Source organism: Urocitellus parryii, chromosome 6, assembly GCF_045843805.1.
Source record: "Urocitellus parryii isolate mUroPar1 chromosome 6, mUroPar1.hap1, whole genome shotgun sequence".
Classification (NCBI taxonomy): domain Eukaryota; kingdom Metazoa; phylum Chordata; class Mammalia; order Rodentia; family Sciuridae; genus Urocitellus; species Urocitellus parryii.
The window spans coordinates 95281450-95303107 of NC_135536.1; the positions used below are offsets into that span (position 1 = coordinate 95281450).

Genomic DNA, 21658 nt, shown 5'->3' on the forward strand with positions numbered 1-21658 from the left:
TGAGATACATAAAGTTTCTTGAATTGAAGCATTCATGTTGGTACATCTCTACCTTCTTCCACTAGTCATCTCCCAGCACTGCAGAATAACTCAATATCAGCTCCTGAGTCTGAGATCATTGAGATCCTAACTTTGGTCCCCACTCCAGCAGCAGGCTGAACACAAACCCACTTAATGCTATTATTACCAGTGTAGAAAATATGTGAGCTATTCTCAGAGATACATCCTTGCTATAGCTACTGGTAGTAGAAGTTACCCATGCCCATTCTTCCTACCTTTGTTTGGACTGAAAAAAAAAATGATGGGCATGTAGTTATGCCACCTCTAACTGCTGTGAATTGAATAAGATAGTAAAGGAGAAGTAGAGGCTGAAAATAAACTATGCCCATCACATGAACAATAATTCTATTCTTCATAAATTCAATTCCTTTCAAGCACTATTCAAAGGGACATTTCTAAAAACTAATCATTCAATTCTGCACATAGGCTGTCACCATGATATTTCCAGCTTTTCCTACTCTTCCTGCCTTACAAAATTCTGAGGTAATTCAAGAGCTTCTAAATTCATATCATGACCGAAAGCATTGAGCCTCTATGGTTATCATGTACAAGGGTGAAAACTAAAACTAAATTTTATAGCCACAGAACTCTTGAGGTCAAAGCATATGAATGACTTAATGAATGTTTCATCTTCCACCCAGATGCTTTGCATCTTCCAGGTTGGTACAGGACAAAATGTTATGCTATCATTATACCAGTGGTATCACCTCTCTTGGACAATCAGTCAAGAACCAACTAGATGGGAATCTATTTTGAATTATTTCATATCAAGTATTTTCCTCGAAGATATTTTATATTAATGCATCAGCAATGCATTTTATTCCATTTTTTAGTTTAGAAAATAAAACAGCCCTCAAAAACATGTACTTATAAATTACTGACAATTTTATGATTTTGTGTATTATGCTTTTCCCAGTAAGTACTTAGTACATATATGAAAAAAGTCTCTGAGAAGGAATGAGTAAATAACAATACTAGATACCGTGTGACTGGCACCATACTAAATGTTTACATCCATTACCTCATTTAATCCTCTAGCCCTGTGAGATATTGTTAAATTCATCCTCTCAGAAACCCTATGATAGTCCTGTAACCTCATTTTCTGTTCTCTTCACCTCTCTCCCAGATATCTCAGAAAGATTTCTCAATTTTCCTTCCTCCTTCTTCAACTTACTTGGGAGTTAATATCTGACCATAATTGTGACTGGTAGTTATGATTCTCTGCAAATAGAATTATGTAAAGGCAAAGTCATGAATTAATTTTAGACCCATTTGGAAAAAAAAACAGGATCCACATCTCAAAGTCCTATCTAAATACCCAGAAATATACTCCAGAATTACATATATATATATATATATATATATATATATATATATATATATATTTATATATAAATAATTTAATAATGATAATTATTATAATTAGAAATTACTTAGAAATTTTCCATCAGTTTGCTTATATATATATATATATATATATATACACACACACACACACACACACACACACACACACATATATCCCCTATGATAGGTACTGTGCTCTGCAGTTCACTGGTGAGGAAAACTGAAGCTCACAGTGGAAGGATGACTTGCTAATAAATGGAAAAGCCATCATTTCACCCCCACATAATCTTAAACTTAGTGTTTTATCATTACCAGTGCACATTAAGCCTTCCACAAATCCTTGAGCACTCCATAGAGTAAAACCTTAAATATTAAGAACCTTGTACTGTGCACTATATACTAGATAACGGAGAAAAATCAAATACCAAAACATATAAACAACCCGATACAAGTAATTTAGCTTAAAAATTAAAACCAAGTCAAAAAGAATATCCTAGTGTAGGTACATAATTAGCCATACCGATATATCTTTTGTATTTGCTTCAGCAAAGCTGTTCTATGAGAAATGAGGTTCATAATGAAAACTTGGGCATATTGTAGTATCATAAATCATCAAGAGAGAAAATAAGTTCACACAATAACATTGTAGAGAGCTTTCAACCACAGGAGTTGAAAGAAAATATCTTTTGCTTAAATTTCTGTTAGTTACAACATTAACCCTGACATCACCCTTCTCCTTGGTCTGTTATCTGCACCCCAGTCCAATACATACTTCATTAATTCTGATAATGGAAATGCTTTCCCTTTAGGGAGAGCTGGTGGAGAATAATCAATTACCAAATGAAGGATATTAGTTAATAAATGGTATTTACTGTGTTCTATGAACCTTAGTTCTTTACACAAAGCTGATTAGAGAATAGCAAGTATGTAGGCAGTTAAATGCCTAAATGATGGCTTAGTAATACTATTATTCTAATTATTATCATATATAAATATACATAAATCTTGGGCAGATTTTTTTTCCTTTGTGCCTTATTAAATGATAGGCATACTCTGTTGGACACTTTATTTTCCTCTACCCCCAGTTCTCCAAAACAATAGATGACATATAAACTATAAATGATATTCATTGTCTCACCTGTTGGTTGTCAAGATTCATCAGTGTGAGGCTGCACGTTGAGATGGTCAGTTTTATATTCATTCCCGAAAACTGAAGGTTACTTTTGCCAAGAACTGTTGATAGGAACTTAACTGGGGGCTTTAAAAATAACAAAACAACATTGTAAGTTATGGATTTTGTTATAGAATAAATGGTAATGTTTTTTAAAAATTAAAAATGAGTCAAAGCCCATATTTTTCCTCTCTATTTCACTTTACACATATCAAATGAGATGAAATGACTTTTCATTATAACTTATACTAGGCCCTGGAGTCATAAAGCAGAGAAAGAAGTACCAATACAGGGTATTTCTTTGGGATGGGTTGGCCAATTTTCTCAAGCAGAAGTGCCATTTATGATCAGAAGTGCTGTATGACCTTGGAGAAATACCCTTTTTAAGCCTCAATATCCTTTTGTATAAAAAGTGGAAAAAAATAGAAGTTACACCTTATAAGAGCTGTTGTAGATTGAAATAGGTAATAAATGGAGAGCATTTAGCATAGTGCTTGGCTGCATGCATGAGCACTATTATTGCTATTGCTATTGTTCTTCCAACTCCAAGATCCTCAAAGATAGTTTGAAGGATTTACATACTCTGATGGAATCTTGGATTAAGTTTTGAAATCCTCTGTTGGAAAGTGGGCCAGTTGAGGATAGAAAATGAGTGATTGCCTCAACATATGGATCAATACTTTTTTTTTTTTTGGTACCAAGGATTGAAATCAGGGGCACTTGACCACAGAGCCACATCTCAAGCCCCTTTTTCATATTTTATTTAGATACAAGGCCTTGCTGAGTTGCTGAGACTAGCTTTGAACTCGTGATTCTCCTGCCTTACCTCCCAAGCCACTGAGATTACAGGTGTGTGCTACCACACCGGACTGGATCAATACTTTGAAGCAATCAATTAATACATACTTTGGTTTCTTCATAGTTTTTCTTGTATACTTTTATTTGAATCCTTATGAAACCACACCAAACTGTTAAATATACATCATTGAAATTTGATGTAGTTTATTTTCAATTCCAAGTACATTCTAAAATATGGTGACGGTGTAACTAAGATACCCCAAAAAACAAGTATCCTTCCATTATAAAGTTGACTCTTGGTTTGCTTTCTTTGCTCTTTGTATAGTGCTTGGCAAGATAAACCATAAATCCAGAGACTTTGTGTTATCCAAAATGATTATATTTGGTTTTTTTGTTACCCAAAGTGATTATATTTGAGAGTGAACCACTTCCTTGCTTCTTCTGAGTTTCTTTTGCATGCTAGATGTTAAAAATTTTTTATTAAATAATAATACTCTCATAATTGACAAGTACTTTGTTATTTACAAAAATCATTTATGTATATTATCTTAATTTTGCCCTCCCATAACCTTAACCTTGAGAGAAATGCTCAAATGTATTTATTGTATAGAAGACAGAGCTGAGAACACAGCTCTGTGGCATAGCACTTGCCTAGTACACATGAGGCCCTGGGTTCCACCCCTAGCATTATAAAAAAAAAAAAAAAAAAAGGAGTATAGGAGTCAAATTATTTCATTCCATTACTAGAAATTATTTAGAAATAATTTAAATAATAATAATTATTATTATCAGAAATTGTTTAGAAACTTTCTAATAACCCATGGAAGAGAAAGCACATAGGTTTCAGGCAAATATAGCCGAATAGAAAACAAACAGGACTGGTGGAGGGCAACTTGGATTCACCTAGCCAGGGGACCTTAGGAAACTATTAACTAGTTAAGGGAACTTAAGGGTGCTACTAACTAGCTGAGGGACCTTAGGAAACTCCCTGAACCCTAGTTTCTACACTTAGAAAACAGGAATAATAACATTGCTTCTGTCCTTCTACCTCTAGCCATGGGATTCTTAGAAGAATCAAATTTAGTAATAAAGTTCATGGAAAGGCACAGTACCCAGGGAAATGCTAACAGATTATAGTGATTGTGACTACCATGTTTTAAATTAATTCTGGCAATTTTGCTACAGTATTTCTGCTTTGATAAGAGGGGGGAAAATGTGCAGGTCCTGGCCTGGGGACAGGCAGTTACGGGAGTAGGAAGAGAAGGGAACAAAAAGGAGAGGCTGAGAAAGTGAGACTAGGATACTTCCCAACTTTCACAAAGAAAGTGGAGGCTGGCTGGGAGGGGTGATTGTTATCATATTTTATAAATGAGAAAACATCTAAGATAGGGAGACCTTAATTGATATAAACTAATTAACTTATTGGTATTGACACCAGACTGACTCCGTGTCACAGTCTCTCAGGACCCCCCCCCCCACACACACACAAAAAAAACTTTTTTGTTATTTATTGACTTTTAGACTTAGAAACTCATCATATCACACAAATGGATAAGTACCTCAGCCCTCCAAATTTCCTATGGTGAAATACTCCACAGACCTAAAGGAATAAAACAGATCCTAAGCATATTTAGTTGACCTTAATAGTTTTTGACTCCCTAACCTGGGGAGATAGGCAAGGCCAGAGAGGCAGAGAACACAGTGGTTAAGAACATGGATCCTGAATCCAGTCTGCCTGGGCTTAATCTGGCAACTCTGGGTCACTGGGCAAGTTACTTAACCTCTCTGAGTCCCAGGTTCCTCATCTGTAAAATGAGGATAAGAAATAGCACCTGTTTATGTTTTCTGTGATGATTCACAAAGTATAAAAACATAGCATACGTGCAAAACTAGGGACACAGCAAAAACAGTGCCAAGAGGAAAATTAAAGCTATAAACCCTTACATTGGAGGAGCAGGGGGAGGAGGAGAAAGATATCAAATAAAAAACCTAACTTTACAATTTAAGAACTAGAAAAAAAGAACAAACTAAACCCCAAGCCAGCAGAAGGAAGAAAGTAATAAATATCAGAGCAGAGATGAAAAGAACTGGAGACTAGAAAAACAATACCACTGAGCCATACACTTAAAAATGGTTAAGATAAAAGATTTTGTTATATGTATTTTATCACAGTAAAAATTTTGGAAATAAAGAGCATTTCAAAAATGAAGTTCCAGGAAGACTCCCTTGTATATATTAAGAATGCTAGTTATCAAGGGGAATTAACTCAAGAATTTATTTTTCTTTATAGGTATACTTTCTGGAGAGATAATAACCAGGTTTGTTTTATTTGGGGGTACTCCTGAAACAAGAAAATCTTAAATGAATGAGCTTGTTTACTGAGATCATGCAGTTGAAGCAGAGATGAGGAGAAGGAAGAGTCTAGTGGCTACTTTGGAGCAAGGGGTTCTGTCAAAGAAGCCACTAATAGGGAGTCCTTTATAGAATTCCAGGGCCCATTTGTCAGGGGTAAGTTACCATGATGTATGGCTCCTTTGAGCCACTCTGGGATACTGGGTTCAGCCCTATGTAAAATGATGAAGAGTGATAACAAAAAAATAAGGCAGGGTGATATAGAAATAAATCACTCAGCTAGGAATCAGGAGACCCGGCTTTGAGGGGTGGCTCTGACCATAATTGTCCCAATGATCATCTCTTCTCTCAGACTCAATTTAGCAATTGGCAAAATGAGATCAATAAACATCCCTTTCCTCTTAAACAGTTCACAATTCTATGATTCATATACATATCTAATAAAGAGACTTCACCTCTTTGTTAAATTAAGACTTTTCAAGGCAATTATGCATTTCAGGATTAACAGCTTAATAGCAATTATACTAGAAATAGAAATACATAGAAATAGAAAATACAGGGGCTGGAGATGTGGCTCAGCGGTAGCGCGCTCGCCTGGCATGCGTGCGGCCCGGGTTCGATCCTCAGCACCACATACCAACAAAGATGTTGTGTCCGCCGAGAACTAAAAAATAAATATTAAAAATTCTCTCTCTCTCTCTCTCTCTCTCTCTCTCTCTCTCTCCTCTCTCACTCTCTCTTGAAAAAAAAAAATTAAAAAAAAAAAAAAAAAAAGAAATAGAAAATACATAGAAATAGAAAGTCTCATATACGCCAGACACTGGTGGACACTCTGTAGGTATCACTTCACTTAATGTTTCCATGATCTTATAAAGTACTATTTTCTTTCATTTTACAGATAAGAAAACCAAGGATCCAAGAGGAAAATGACTTGTCCAAGATCTTATAGTTCTTGGGTGGTACAGGCAGGATTTCAATCAGGTCTGTCTAACATCAAAATTTTTGCTTTCTTTCAGCATGGTAATCTCCTTCTACCCATGTGTTATTAACTCATCTCTACCAGGAAGTATAAAATTCTAAAACATTTTTAAATGCATATGTGTATAAAATATTGAAATTGGAAGGCCCCAAACTGTCATGTGTTTGAATTCCCTAACTTCACAGTGTCTCAGAGAGAAGAGACATCATACTCTAAAGCAAGTGCAGACCCGCCAGGGAACCAGGGTTTCTGCCCTGAAACCCAGGCACTTCCTCCACTCTGCCAAGCAAGGTGTCACCATTTCAGACACTGTCCGCTGAGCTCGAAAATTCTGAGGGATGAGAGCAACTTTGGGTGCAGCTTCTATATCGTGCCAATGAATAAGTCCAGACTGGATCTTGGGTCACGTGGTGGAATGAACTAACAAAAATTTTGATACCTTCTTTGCTGTAATTAGAGAAACGTAAAACAAAACACATCAATATTTACCTTTCGCTTTTTAGCAGCTCCATTTGTCCCAGGGACAGTTTCACACAGGCGACTTATTGCTTCCCTATAGAACAGAAACCATAGAAATACTTAGCATATCACCTACACACTGTAAGCGTTCAAGAAACGCTAGCATTATTATGACCAGCATGTATGCAGACATAAACAGTGGGGCTGCCATAAATGACCTTTCCGTAGCCCCACAGGAGAAAATGCTGCGCTTAGTCTCATCTGCAGTTAGTTCAAACTCAGGGAGACCTAGCAATACCCTAATATTGAAAAACTGCTTTCCAACAAGGAGTCCTACTAATCATTTTGCTCATTAATTTTTTTCCTTGGATTTTCAGATTAGACTTTTTTGATTTTATTTATTTTTATTTATATATGACAGCAGAATACATTACAATTCTTGTTACAAATGTAGAGCACAATTTTCCATATCTCTGAATGCCAAATGCTTTCTTTGATATAAGGAGGCTGACTCATAGTGGGATAGGGAGAGGGAGCATGGGAGGAATAGACGAACTCTAGATAGGGCAGAGGGGTTGGAGGGGAAGGGAAGGGGCATGGGGTTAGAAATGATGGTGAAACATGATGATCATTATTATCCAAAGTACATGTATGTAGACACAAATTGGTGTGAATATACTTTGTATACAACCAGATTTGATTTTTTTGTTGTTGATTTTTTAACCAAAAAAGAGGGGCCAACCTTTGTCTTCTGGGAATACTTCACAATTTTTCCTTTAGCAAAATCCTCACTGTGGTTCATGGTTATTTCAGCACCAAAGACAATTAAAAACAAACAAATACAACACTAGAAGAAGTTTGAAAGGATAGAGAGAGCATTGGACTTCAAGGTGGGCTCAAATGGAGCCTTATTGACTAAGTAACTGCTACACACCATTGAGCTTTCATGTAATTTCACATAAGAAAAAGAAAATCAATATCAAATTTCCTCCTTTGCTTATTTTTCTGCTCTTACTACATATTGCACTTCCTGAGAGAAAAGCACCACTAAAAGAAGTAGTTGCTCCTTAATGGAAGTGGTGGAGGAGAAGGGCCCTCCTCTCCAGAAATGCAGTTATAACTAAAAGCTTTTGTGTCTGGGACGATGAACATCCATAACCGACCCTTCCTCACTCTGTGTAATATGAACCTGAGCCTTTTGCTTTCAACACACACATTTAACTTTTCACAAGGCAAATGGAATTCTCTATGCTCCTTCTTGGGTCTCCCCAGAGATCACTGTTTAAAGTAACAAATTGTGTATGAAGATAATACAACATTGTATTTCAGTTTTTTTATAATATTTTCTGAGATAATTTTGATTTCCACAGAAAGAGGGGAGGCATCAGAGAAAGGAATTCAGACCCATTACTAAGAAGCTACGGTTAGGATAGGTGATAGTACAGATCAGTGATCCAGAAGACACTTTGGAAGGGCGAGCTGAACTCCCAAAGATTTCACACATCATTTCAGAATTATATGTTTTAGCCTAGGATCTCTTTTTTCCCTCTGAATAAATGAAACTCTTTTCCAAGGTATTATCTTGTCTGATTTTTGCATAATTACCTTCAACCAAAGAAGAGTATGGCTCCTTGGTTTAGCATATTTTCTCAGGATTTCATATATTGTTTCCTCTAGTATTGTTCTCTGAGTCAAACAGAAGGATCATGCAGAAGGTTGGCTTCGCTTGTTTGGTTGGTTGATTAATGTTCTGAGTCACCTTAGTGATTATTCAATAATTGATGAGACTCATATAATTGATCCAAATTGACTTCCAAAACTGCCAAAATAATTAGTCCAGGAACTCCACTATATCCATAGTATTTAATACAGTATTATAAGAAAGGGCAGGACCTTTACTCCAAAGAATCAATCAGGGTGCTTTGTAAGTAGTTCAAAATAAAGTACAAAGAAAGGTGGACCCTGATGCTACCCAATATAATAAGTATTATTAGAATTATTTTTAGAAGAAGGTATTACTTTTATATAGTACCTTATAGTTTTACAAAGTGCTTTCCCAGGTACTGGGTTTATTTGTTTGTTTTTTTTTTAATTCCTCACACACCTACTGTCACTATCTTCTAACAAAAGTAACATGGTAAATCTGAATTAAAGGGGACTCTTTAGCATGAGCACTCTCAAGGAAGGATGAATCTACCTGGCAGAGTGGGGACTGGAAATCCCAGAAAGAGAAGAGCAGAAGCATGAAGTATACAAGGGGAACAAATACTTTGACATTGCTAGAGAATAAAATGTGGTAAAGCAGGAATGAATAAGAGATAAGAGATGAGAGTGGCAAATGTTTTTCTGTTAAGGACCCTATAGCAAATATTTTAGTCTTTGTTCTGTTCCAAATGCTCAACTCTGCCACTGTAGTGCAAAAAAACAGCCTTAGACAATATGCCAACAAATGAGCATAGTTGTGTTCCAGTACAACTTTATTTCTAGAAACAATCAGTTGGCAGATCTGGCCCACAGACCATAGTTTGCTAATTCACACAGAAGGAGAGAGAAAAGTTCAATCTTAAAAAAGAGGAAACTGTTCTTATACATTATCATTTTAAAATTAGATTTAAAACAACTACATGATACTTCATTTACATTAGGAAAAAAACAAATATGAAGTCCATTACCACTTCAGACATATTTATCCATTGCTAGGAGCCTAAATAGTATTAGCATAATCTTTCTAAAGAGTAATTTGATAAAGCATGACAAATATAAAAATTATCAAAGTGTTTGACAGGGCAAGAACTTATATTGAAAGAGAGTGTAAGTAAAAGGAACATTTTTTTAGAATAGAAAACCAACCCCAAAGCTTGTGATGTAGAGATAAAATATGCCAAATTAAATATTGTTGGGATGCTGAGAAAAAGAGGATCCACTGAGCCCATAAGTTCGAGGCCAGTCTGAGCAACATAGCAAGACCTTGTGGAAGGAAGGAAGGAAGGAAGGAAGGAAGGAAGGAAGGAAGGAAGGAAGGAAGGAAGGAAGGAAGGAAAGAAGGAAGGAAGGAAGGGAGGGAGGGAGGAAGGAAGGAGAAAGGAATTGAAACTGGGTTTCAAAGAACTTAAATTTTACTGCTTCCAAACAAGGCAGCTGATAGAGGAAGACACAGAATACAAATCCAGGTCTGACTTCAAAACTCTCACTCAGCCAGGGAGGAGCAACATGGCCAGGTGGATAGGAGGAGCCCCAGGCTGGGGTGGGGGTTGGGGGATATTGATTGTCCTCTTTTCCTCATGTCCCCTGTCCCCTACAGAGTGAGGGCTACCTTTTAGCCAACATTCACATCAATGTGGCTGAGATAAACTGCCAAGGGAAAAGGGCAAATGGGCTGGGATCAGCTCTGAAAAGGCTCTTGCTGAAGCCCCAACCTTTCCCAGCCTTTGCATTCTGTCCCTTGGCTGCTAGTGCCTTCTGGCAGAGGCACATGAACACTCACACACTCACCCCAACTGAGATGCCTGCAGCTTTACAGTGTGAAAATCTCTGGATATACAACTCTCCTCAAAAGAAAACAAGGGGAAAACATGTGCTTATGAACTTACTTTGAAAATGGAGAGGTTTTTATTTTGGTTTGGATTTGAAACTCTAAAATGAACCACGGGTTCCCTCCACCCCCCCAAAAAACTGTGTTCGTGCTACCTTTATTCGATTTCAAAGGGCCTACTTCCCACCGCACTGCCCCCAAAGCATTTGTAAACCACTGCTTAAAAATAACCTCTGAAACTCACTTTCTTTGCTGATATCAGTGTTAACAGATCTGGAAATCTCAGGCATGGAAAAACAGATATATGCCTGCATTTTGTTGCTTTTCTTTACAAAGATCTTTTCTTTCCCTGAGAGTGGGACCAAGAAATTAACTGTAATATTTTCAAGAACAAATAGTACTTTCAGAGTTTTTCTGGAGTCTCAGCCACACCCTCCAGCCTAATACACTGACTGTACAAATGCTACGGAAAAAGAAAACACAGTTGGGAGCCTGCAGTGGCGACTTCTCCCAGGGCCCAGGGTTCCCCGCCTTCCTGGCTGCCAGCAGTCTGCATTTCTGCGTAGGCCTTTCAGAGCTGTCTTGCCATTAGATCTTCTGCAGCTAGCAAACATTTGGCACTTGTCTTCTCTTAGAGGAGCAGAATTTTGGGAGTTTAAATGGCTGAAGATTTCTATCCTGGGAGCCTGTTCTAGAAAGAGAGAGAAACACCCCACAACACCAACAGTGGCCACTTTGTTTATTGTTTCACCACATGAGAAGGAAGGGGAGAAGTGGGCTGATGTAAGAGAAGGAGAATGCAGTTGAAGATTTGCTTTTAAGACTATAAAACCCTGCCTACGCCATAAGACCAAAAAAAGATATTTTGTCTGCCTTCACAAAGTCCAAACCAATCATCTAAACAAAGCCATCTTTCTTCACTAACCCCAGGCCCACTGCAGTACTTAAGTTATAATTTTTCTGTGTCTTTAACCCTTAAACAGTTAAGCTCCTTTGGCAGCAATGTTGCCTAACACCCCTCTCCTTTTCTTTCCCCCCAAGTTTGGAAGGCAATATCACAATCCAAGACAAAGTGGTACATTTAATGGGGGGAAGGGCTTCAGGGCAGTTTTTTCCCAGTGAAAATGCAGTTCTTCAGTAAATAGAAAAGCCAGAAAATGTGTCACATGAAACCAGGCAAAGGGCTCTGCTGGAATGATTGCAGGCAATGTTCCTGCAATCCTCCACCCTGCATACACGCTCAGAGTCACAGCCACTGTCTCGCATAACACACACGTCCACACACACACAGTGAAGGAGTGGTTTCAGTTTTGTTGTGGCAATAGAAAAGAGAATAAAATTTTCTTACAACAAGAACCTTTCCAAACTGAAAAGATTCCAGCCACACTAATTTGCCTCTATTTCCCAAGGGACTTCCCTTTACTTCTCATCTCCAACATGATCCTTAAAGAAACCGGTTAACAATGTCTAAGGGTCAAGTTGTCACCTGAAAGTCTCAAATTGCCTTCATGTTGTGAATGAAGGGACTTGTGAGTCATTCAGACTCCACCTCAGTGTGGTATTATATTATTCCAATTGTTCTAGGGAAACCAGTGCCATCTTTTTCAAAATCTTTGCCTTCAGGACATCAAGTCTCAGTGATCTATGTGTTCAATTTTGTTCAGCTTGGTGAAATTAAAGACATCCAAGGACTTGTAAAAGCCCTTGGACACGACGTTTTAGAACATGAGCCTGCCAACATGGCGATAAGGCACAATGAACAGAGTCAATGTCCACAGGCCAGTTAAAAATGGAAACTTCAGACTCCCTTTGTGCTGTTATCAAGGGGCATCACCCATTCACTCAAGGAGGCTACACCCAGCTCATAAATATATCCTTTCATTTTAGAAACATGCATCTCAGGTCCCAGGTGGTCAAACAAAACCTTTCAGTGCTGCCATAGGATTTACCCTCACACTGACTTAACCACCACTGTCCTCCTGAATTATATTGAAAATCTGATTCTGAAGTACATTTGCAATTCGACCCAGCTCAGCCACCATAGGACATAGGTTGTTCTGTCTACTCTGTTCTTCTGTCCTTTGGCTCTGATACAAATGTGGACCATTAATCACACTGGAATGAGGTGAAATGACCATCCTATTCCAAGTATCGCTTCTCCCCTACAAGTCTCCCTAGTTAACAGAAAGTAAATGCTAATGTTCTCTATCTCACAATAATTTCCTATAATAGGATCATGTATTTCAATATTCAGACACTTACACCCACAAAATGAAGTCTGTAGCCTTTGTAAGTGGTTATGCCTTATGAAAATGACAAGAGTCATTTTCATACAAAATAAGAATAAATTTGTCAGTCCCAAACTCTGTTTTCCTTTACTTTGGGATAAGCTGGACTTCTTTAAAACAACTCTGTTAGAGAGAAAACATTCAAAATATCATGAAGGTGTGGCTTTTAAAGAGTGCATCGACATGCAATGTGATCACTTTAAAGTCTAAGTTCTTTCATTTAAATTAAAAAAAAAAACAGAACAGATCCAACTTGATCAACCACTTTTTATTCACTCCATTTCATTCTCAATGATATGTATCTATTTACAAAAATTTGGCCTTTTTTTTCAAAGAAGGAAGATTTGGCCCTGTTTAATATTTAAACCAATTTGCTGCAAAGGTGTTAATAACATTGCGTGAGACAGCAATTGTTGGAAAGAACAACTTTCGTCACATTTAAAAAAAAAATAACTGGTTCTTTAAAAGGCCATTTGGCATATATGTTATCAATTTTATCTGAAAAGTTCATTTTTTAATGTGGGTGTGCACTCTTAAAGGAATCATTCCTGGGCTAGCCAGTTAAGTCCACGGTGGCAAATGACTGAAGGACAGTTGGACCTGCACATCTGTCAGGAATTTGCCAGCATAACCAAAAAAAAAGTGGCAAAAAACTTTCAAGTTCTCAATAATCAACTGGTAACTGTTCAAATGCAGATTTCCAGGGTTGTTTGTAGAGATTTTGATTCTCTAAGTCTGTAATGGGGCTAGGATCTTCAGTTTGACAAGCCTCTCAGATGATCTTGAAGCAGAGTTGATGGTTCACATGGTTGATTCAAAAGTCTCTTGGACTCAGCTACATAGGGCAACTGGTTTTGTGCTCTACAGCTTTGACCAGATGGTTTCTGTAGTGGATGCTAAGAAATGAGGTTAACTGTTCCTAGAGGCTTGATAAGGAAGGCTACACTCCCTGTACATTTGATGATTTCCATTTGGGGGAAAATCTGTCTTCAACTTAGTCACTCTGTGCTGGAGTAGATATTTGGCAAATCCACTCCTCTCCCCCCGTGCCTCCCTGCCTTGCCTGCTCTTGGGGAATGCTTTTACCAGCGGGCATCTGGAGGTCTTGAACTTCTTTGCTCCCAGTACATGCAGGTGGCAAGAGTGACCTGCATTCTCTTTCCATCTGGCAGTCTGGAGGCAGAGAGTCTGGGTCCATCTGAACCTCAAACTGCATTCCCACTAGAGGCAGTTGTTCTCAGTCTTGACTGCACATTGGAGAAACTCCAAGGAGCGTGTTAACAAGTACTGAAGACAGAGTCTTATCTCTAGAGATTCTGATTTAATTGGTACAGGATAGGACTTAGGAACTGGAAGTTTTAAAATCTCTCCCAAGTGTTTCCAGATGAGCTTAGGTTGAGAATCACTCTGCAAGTTTTTCTGAAAAGGACCAGATGGTAAATAATTTAAGATCGGCAGGCTATACAGTCTGTGTTGCAACTATTCAACTCTGCTACTATGGCTTGAAGAGCAGCTACAGTCTATGAATGAACAGGCACGATTGTGATGCCAGTAACACTTATGGACTCGGAAATTTTAATTTTATATAATTTTCACATGTCACTATATCTTCTTTTTCCCCCAACCACTTAGAAATATCAAAACTATTCCTGGACAGCAAGGTAACAAAAATCAAAATCAGGCCACTGGCTGAATTTGGCCTGCAGACTATGATTCTCTGAACATTATTATAGAGAAACAGGATCCAAAAGATCTTGGACTGGCCCCAGTTGCTTCGTTTTCCTCTAGAGCAAGCTAGAGTTCAAATTCTAGCTGTGTCTTAAAGTCTCTATGACCCTGAACAAGTTTTTTAAGCTTTATAGGTCTCAATCCCTTAAATATATAAAGTAGGATAGTGTTTGAACGATGTTTCAGTAAATGTCAACCGTTGCTATTGCTTTATCCTTCTAATGGCTTTCTGCTTTAACTGGATCAAATCTATTTTATACAGTACCCAGTACCAGCAAAGTATTCTATGTGATATAACTGGGATGCTGTAGGTAATACATTGGATAATAGTAAAAATTATGTCTATTATACAAGTAGTACTTGATAGCACAAGTTTCTATAAAGGCAGATTGCATGTATGATTTTCTTTAAGTACCCCCATGTAATCTCTCAGACTACTTTGGACATAAAATGTGTTCAATATATAAAAGTTTAGGTGTCCCCATGACATTGAAACAAAGTGTGGACCTTGTCTCCCTGTATAAACAAGACTCTCCCCACTCCTTCAAAGTGGAGGTACTCATTTCCTCAATTGCTGGAGTGGACTGCACACAACTGGGTTCCTTCCCCAGAAATTCTCCTCTCCCGAGAGAAGTCACCTTCCCCATGCATATGTCTCACCCTGAGAGGTAGCAGGCATCCAATAACTGGTCACTATGGGATTGGAGGGTCTTGTCCTCTTGCCTCAATTTGGAACAACTCTAAAGTGCTATCCTAACTCCAGAATTGCCCATAGTATCTGCAGAGACCTTTGTTGTGAATTCATTGATATTCAGCCTCTCCTTGTGTCCAGCCTGCTTCCCTCATTCCCTCAGCAGCTAACCTCGAGAGTACTCCAGGAGACCTTTTGCCCTAAACTCTCCATTTACCTAAGACTTGCCAATTAGTTGCTGCCAGAATTATATATCACCTTAGATTTGCATATCCACTTAACTAGAGGACGTCTTTTTTTTTCTTAAGAATCTGTGTTATCCAAAAGTCAACTCAAACTGTTTCAAGATATAGGAATTAGACTGGAAAGTATGCAACTTCTAGAAGATACATAGTCTCAACACCCCGACATATCATCACAGGTACTGACTTCCTTAATAAGGTTCCTAAAGCTCAAGAATAAAACTAAGAATCAATAAGTGGGCTGGCATCAAATTAAAAAGCTTCTGCACAGCAAAGCAAACAAGTAAGAGTGTGAAGAGAGAAGTTACAAAATGGAAAAAATCTTTGCCAGCTACTCTTTCAACAGGGGATTAATATCCAGTATACATAAAGAACTCAAAAAACTTAACACCAAAACAAACAAACAAACAAACAAAAAACAAAAACCACCTAATCAATAAAGGGGCAAAAGAACTAAAAAAACACTTCTCAAAAGAAGAAATGTAAATGGTCAGCAAATGCATTAAGAAGGGTTCAATATCTTTAGCAATCATGGAAATACAAATCAAAACTACACTGAGATTTCATGTCACTCCAGTTAGAATGGCAGTCATCAAAAACACAAATAATAAATGCTGGTGAAAATGTGGGAGGAAAGGTACACTCATGCATTATTGGTGGAACTGCATCAATAGTATAACCACTTTGGAAAGCAGTATGAAGATTCCTCAAAAGATTCGGAATGAAACTACCACATCACACAGCTATAAATACTACTCCTTTGTATTTATCCGAAAAAACAAAAATAAGCATACTATAGTGATACACACATACCAATGTTTAGAGCGGTGCAATTACACGATCACCAAGTTATGGAAATAGTCAAGGTGCCTCTCAACAGATGAATGGATGAAGAAAATGTGGTTTATATACACAAAGGCGTTTTTCTCAGCCATAAAAATAGAATGAAACTACTTCATTTTCAGGTAAATGGATGGAACTTGAGAACATTATGTTAAGAAACAGGCCAAATGCTAAGTGAAGTTAGCCAATCCCAAAAAACCAAAGCCAAATGTTTTCTTTGATATAAGGAGGCTGATTCATAGTGGGATAGGGAGAGGGAACATGGGAGGAATAGACGAACTCTAGATAGGGCAGAGGGGGCATGGGGTAATTAATGATGATTGAATGTGATGATCATTATTATCCAAAGTATATGTATAAAGATACAAATTGGTATGAATATACTATGTATACAGCCAGAGATATGAAAAATTGTGAACTATATGTGTAATAAGAATTATAATGCATTCCACTGTTATATGTAAATAAATAAATAAATGACAATCCCATGCTTACAGAAAGCTAAAAAAAAAAAAAGTAGGCCCAAATCTTCTTCATGTCAGATTAGACTCTGACTTCCTTAACAAGACTCCTAAAGTGCACAAAAGAAAATTAAGAATAAATAAATAAGATGGATTCAAACTAAAAAGCTTCTTTTCACAAAAAACAAAACAAAAAACCAATGAGGTGAAGAGACAGACTATAGTATGGGAGCAAATTTTTACCACATGCACATAACATAGAGCACGAATCTCTAGGATATATAAAGAACACCAAAAAAAAAAAATCATTAAATTAGCTAAGGAACTGAACAGACACTTCTCAGAAGATATAATGTACTTTTCTCTACTAAGGGAACAAACAAAGTCCCTTAGTAAATAGCCCACTATCAACAAATGTATGAAAACATGTTCAACGTCTCTAGTAATTAGAGAAATTCAAATAAAAACTACTCTAAAAATTTCATTTCTCTTCAGTCAGAATGGCAGTTATCAAGAATACAAACAACAATCAGTGCTGGTGAGGATGTGGGGGAAAAGGCACACTCATACATTGCTAGTGGGACTGCAAATTGGTGCAACCAATCTGGAAAGTATTATGGAGATTCCTTAAAAAAAGTTGGACTGGAACCACCATTTGACTCAGCTATCCCATTCCTTGGTCTCTACCAAAAGGACTTAAAAATAGCATACTACAGGGACACAGCCACATAAATATTTATAGCAGCACAGTTCACAATAGCCAAACTGTGGAACCAACCCTTCAATAAATGAATTAATAAAGAACATACAATGGAATATTAATCAGCATTAAAAGAGAATAAAATTATGGCATTTGCAGGTAAATGGATGGAGCTGGAGAATATTATGCTAAGTGGAATAAGCCAAAACCAAAAAAATCAGAGACCAAATGTTTTCTATGATAAGTGGATGCTAATCCATAATAGGGAGGTCATGGGATAGTGGAAGAACTTTGGCTGGGGCAAAGGGGAAGGGGGAGGGGGAGTGAGAGTAAGAAGATGGTGGAGTGAGATGGACATTATTACCCTAGGTACATGTATGATTGCACAAATGGTGTGACCCTACTTTATGTACAAAAAAAGAAGTGAAAAATTGTGCTCCATTTGTGTACAATGAATTGAAGAGCATTCTGCTATTATATATAACTGATTAGAACAAATAAATTTTAAAATTTTTTAAAAATAAAATTATAAAAAAAGAAACATAGGCCAAATTCAGAAAATCAAATGTCAAAATTTCTTTCACATGCAGAAGCTAGAAAAAAAATGAGGAATTAAAAGAAAAGGAAATCTCCTGAAAATAGAAAGGAGAACAGCAGAGAAGAGAAAGGGGATTTAGGGAAAAGGATAAAGAATCAGAAGGAGGAACTACAGGATGACATTGACCAAACTATGCTAGGTATATGTATGAATATATCACAATAAATTCTACTTTTATGTATAATTATAATGCACCAATTAAAAATAAATAAATAGAATAAAAATCAATAGAATAGAAGAAGAGGATCAGGAGAGGAAGGTAGGAAAGGGGAAGGGAAATATTTGGGATTGAAATGGTGCCAGTTATGTTTTATGCATACGAATATGTCAAAATGAAGCCCACAATTATGTTTAACTATAATGCACTAATTAAAAAAACGTTAAAAATAAAGTAAAAAAATTCCTAACACAAAAAAATAATTAATGTTTGAAGAGATGGAAATGTTTATTATTTTGATTTGATGATTATACATTGCATAAATGTATCAAATTATCATAATATGTCCATGAAGATGTGAAAATACCATTCCTCAATTTAAAAATTTTTAGTTAAAAAAATATATGTTATACAGACAATTGGGAAAAAAGTCATTGTCAGAGAATGTCTCATAAGTGGCACAGGTAATCTGAATCAAAATGACCTGTCCCCTTATTATTCAAACATGTGCAAATACACATCTCCTCTATGTTGCTCTTGTCAAGCCTTTGGTCATAGTGACAGAAAGCTGACTAAAACAGAACAATATCATTAATTTCTCTGTGTTCTTAGAGAGTAGAAGAATTAAAAATGGCTCTAGCATTCCCCTAGTATCCTGCTTTCCTTTCCTAAAAATAAAAACTTCAAGATGCTTTTGGGATTTTCTGGGGGGTGATTTGTTTAAAAAATAAAAGATTTCCATGTGATTTATGATCTAACTGGATACCTCATTTGGACACTTGCTAGGCTGGTACCTGTGATTTTTCAAAGTGTGGTCCACATACCAGCTGCATCAGCATCACCTGAGAACTTAAACATGAATGTTCCTGATTCAAAACTTCCAGAGTAGAGTCCAACATTCTTCCTCAGGAGTCCTGCATACTAGAATGAGAACTGCAGACTTTGTTTTTTCCCTTAGTAGAGAAAAGGACATTAAAGTATCCTGACCTACACATTTGTTAGTTTCTTTATGAAGCCCTTTCAGAAAGAACTTACTAATGAGGAATCTGGCATTTAAACCCAGGCCAAATTCAAAACTGAGGATTAAACGTCTTCTTATTCTGTTACTTCTGGCTTTTAGCATTTCCCTAAGATTTGTTCCTTAAAATTCTCTCACTTTGAGGCATAGTGCAAAAGAGTGAGGCAGGTTTCTGGCTCTACTACTTTTGGACTTGCTAGGTGACCTTGATAAATTGAAGTTATTCAATTTATAACAGTTGAAGTTATTCCTTCATCTACAAATAAGTTGAAGTTCAGCTAGTTTCATGTGGATCGAGAAACTTCCTCTGAATCAACTTGGACCTCAAGGCTGTCTGAACCAAACTGAGTATCTTCAGTGATTTTATTTTTATTATTTTGTGCATATACATTCTTTTGTATATATACAATGTATATGTGTATATGTGTGTGTGTGTGTGTGTGTGTGTGTGTGTGTGTGTGTGTGTGTGTATAGTGCCCATAGCCAAACACTGTATTGTGGAGCAAATTACCTGATCCAATTGTCTATGAGCTTCTCATTCTGCAATTTGGCCAGCTTCAGAATTCCAGATCCCATGTTTTAGATTCTTTAGGTCTTTGTTTTTCTCTAACCAGCAGTAACCATGGAAACTTCAAAACCTCCAGGGTCATTTCCAAATATGTGATCTAGGTCTAAGAAACATTGAAACTTCTCCATTAATCAACAAATACTCATTGATCCAACTATGTTTCAGGCACTGTGGTTCTGAAACCTACCAGTCTCTGACTCAAACTTCCAAGGGAGAACCTTTAAGCCCAAAGACAAAGGATGCCCTTATGATGTTTCATTGAAATAGGACCTTAGGGAACCAAATCCCTTCCAGGCCGTACACTCTGGGGCACACTGGGCTTTCTCAGAAAGCTCTGACACAACTGTAGCATTGGTGATTCTAGGAACAGTGGTTCAAAAGGCCTGTTCTACTTGCACTGCAAAATGATTCAGATGAGGGGTTGGCCACTAACAAAATCAAAACTAGAAATTCAGCCTTAAGGAAGCCAAAAGGACCACAAAAGGAAAATAGTAGAATGCATTCTCATCTGGTTCTGCATGTTAAGGGAGGCCTGGGAAGACATCAATGAAAGGACCTGTTTCATTCAGCAATACTGTATAAGAATACTGGAGTCTCTTCCACGTGCATGGGCTTTAACATTCATGTGTTTTAACCTCTGAATTAATTTGTTTCCCTTCAAGCTCTTGAGGCCATTCACTGTCTATCCATACATGGACTTGGACAGGTATATAACTGTCTTAGGTTGGCGAATGTGTGTATATAACCTGCTTGTGGTATGTGCTTGTAAGATAAATATCAACAGATTTCTAGAGATGTACATGGATAAATCAGCAGCCCTGTTTTTAGCTGCAACATATTTTTAGAAACCACTCCATAAAGTGCATCATATTTTCCAAGGAAAAGATGCTATAATTGGGAGTTTCATTCCCGACCAAGGAGTCCCTCAACAAGTAAAATATAGATATACTTTAAATAGTTTGTCATGGAACAAAAACTATGACAATTTAATAAATTTCTAAAAATATTTAAAGCCATGCCCTAAGTCCTATAAAAGGGACATAAATATACACAGTACCTAGACATGGATTCTCAAAATTTCCAGAAATGTCCAACCACCACATAAAAATGCAGTGAAGTTGATGCATGTTCCAAAATTAATGCACTGCTATAATAACATTAAAAATTGAGTTAACTATTTTGCAAGCATGAGATTTTGGTGGAGCATTTAGGGATGATTTAAATAGTCTCAATTTTCTTTCTTTTATTTTTTTAAAGTGCCCAAAGAAATTATTGATATGATGATTCATTTTCCCTTTGAGATGGAAATTATTTTTTACTACTTCTATTTTATAAGATTTTTATCTTCCTAGCATTTCCCCTCCTACTACTCCTCTTCCTTCCCCTCCCTTTCCCTTTCTTCCTATAGCTTGTCTCTTCCACCCTGTCCAGTATATGATTACCATGGAACTGCCATATTGCCACAATACAACGCCATCCTGGACAAAGGTGAATGGTTCAGAAATTGGCCCCAATCACTATCAGTAGCCTTCCTGAGAATTTGATAATTAGAACTGAGAGAGTCAGAGATGGGGGTGTGAGGAGGCCTTGGAAGCCCTGACCTTGGTCCTTATTTGCTTGATTGTTCACTGCTCTCGGGTTCCATGAGCTACCCCAATAACCTTTC

General features: G+C 37.1%; 1 protein-coding gene across 1 annotated transcript in view; it reads right to left on the reverse strand.

Annotated features, from left to right (window-relative positions):
• Window positions 1–21658, reverse strand: part of Shc4 (SHC adaptor protein 4) — a 123970-nt gene that overhangs the window by 56473 nt on the left and 45839 nt on the right. The window contains exons 3-4 of the mRNA XM_026390639.2: window positions 7197–7260; window positions 2546–2665 (exon numbers count right to left, since the gene is read on the reverse strand). Coding sequence (XP_026246424.1) covers window positions 2546–2665; window positions 7197–7260 — 184 coding nt within the window. The remainder of the gene's footprint in view (window positions 1–2545; window positions 2666–7196; window positions 7261–21658) is intronic.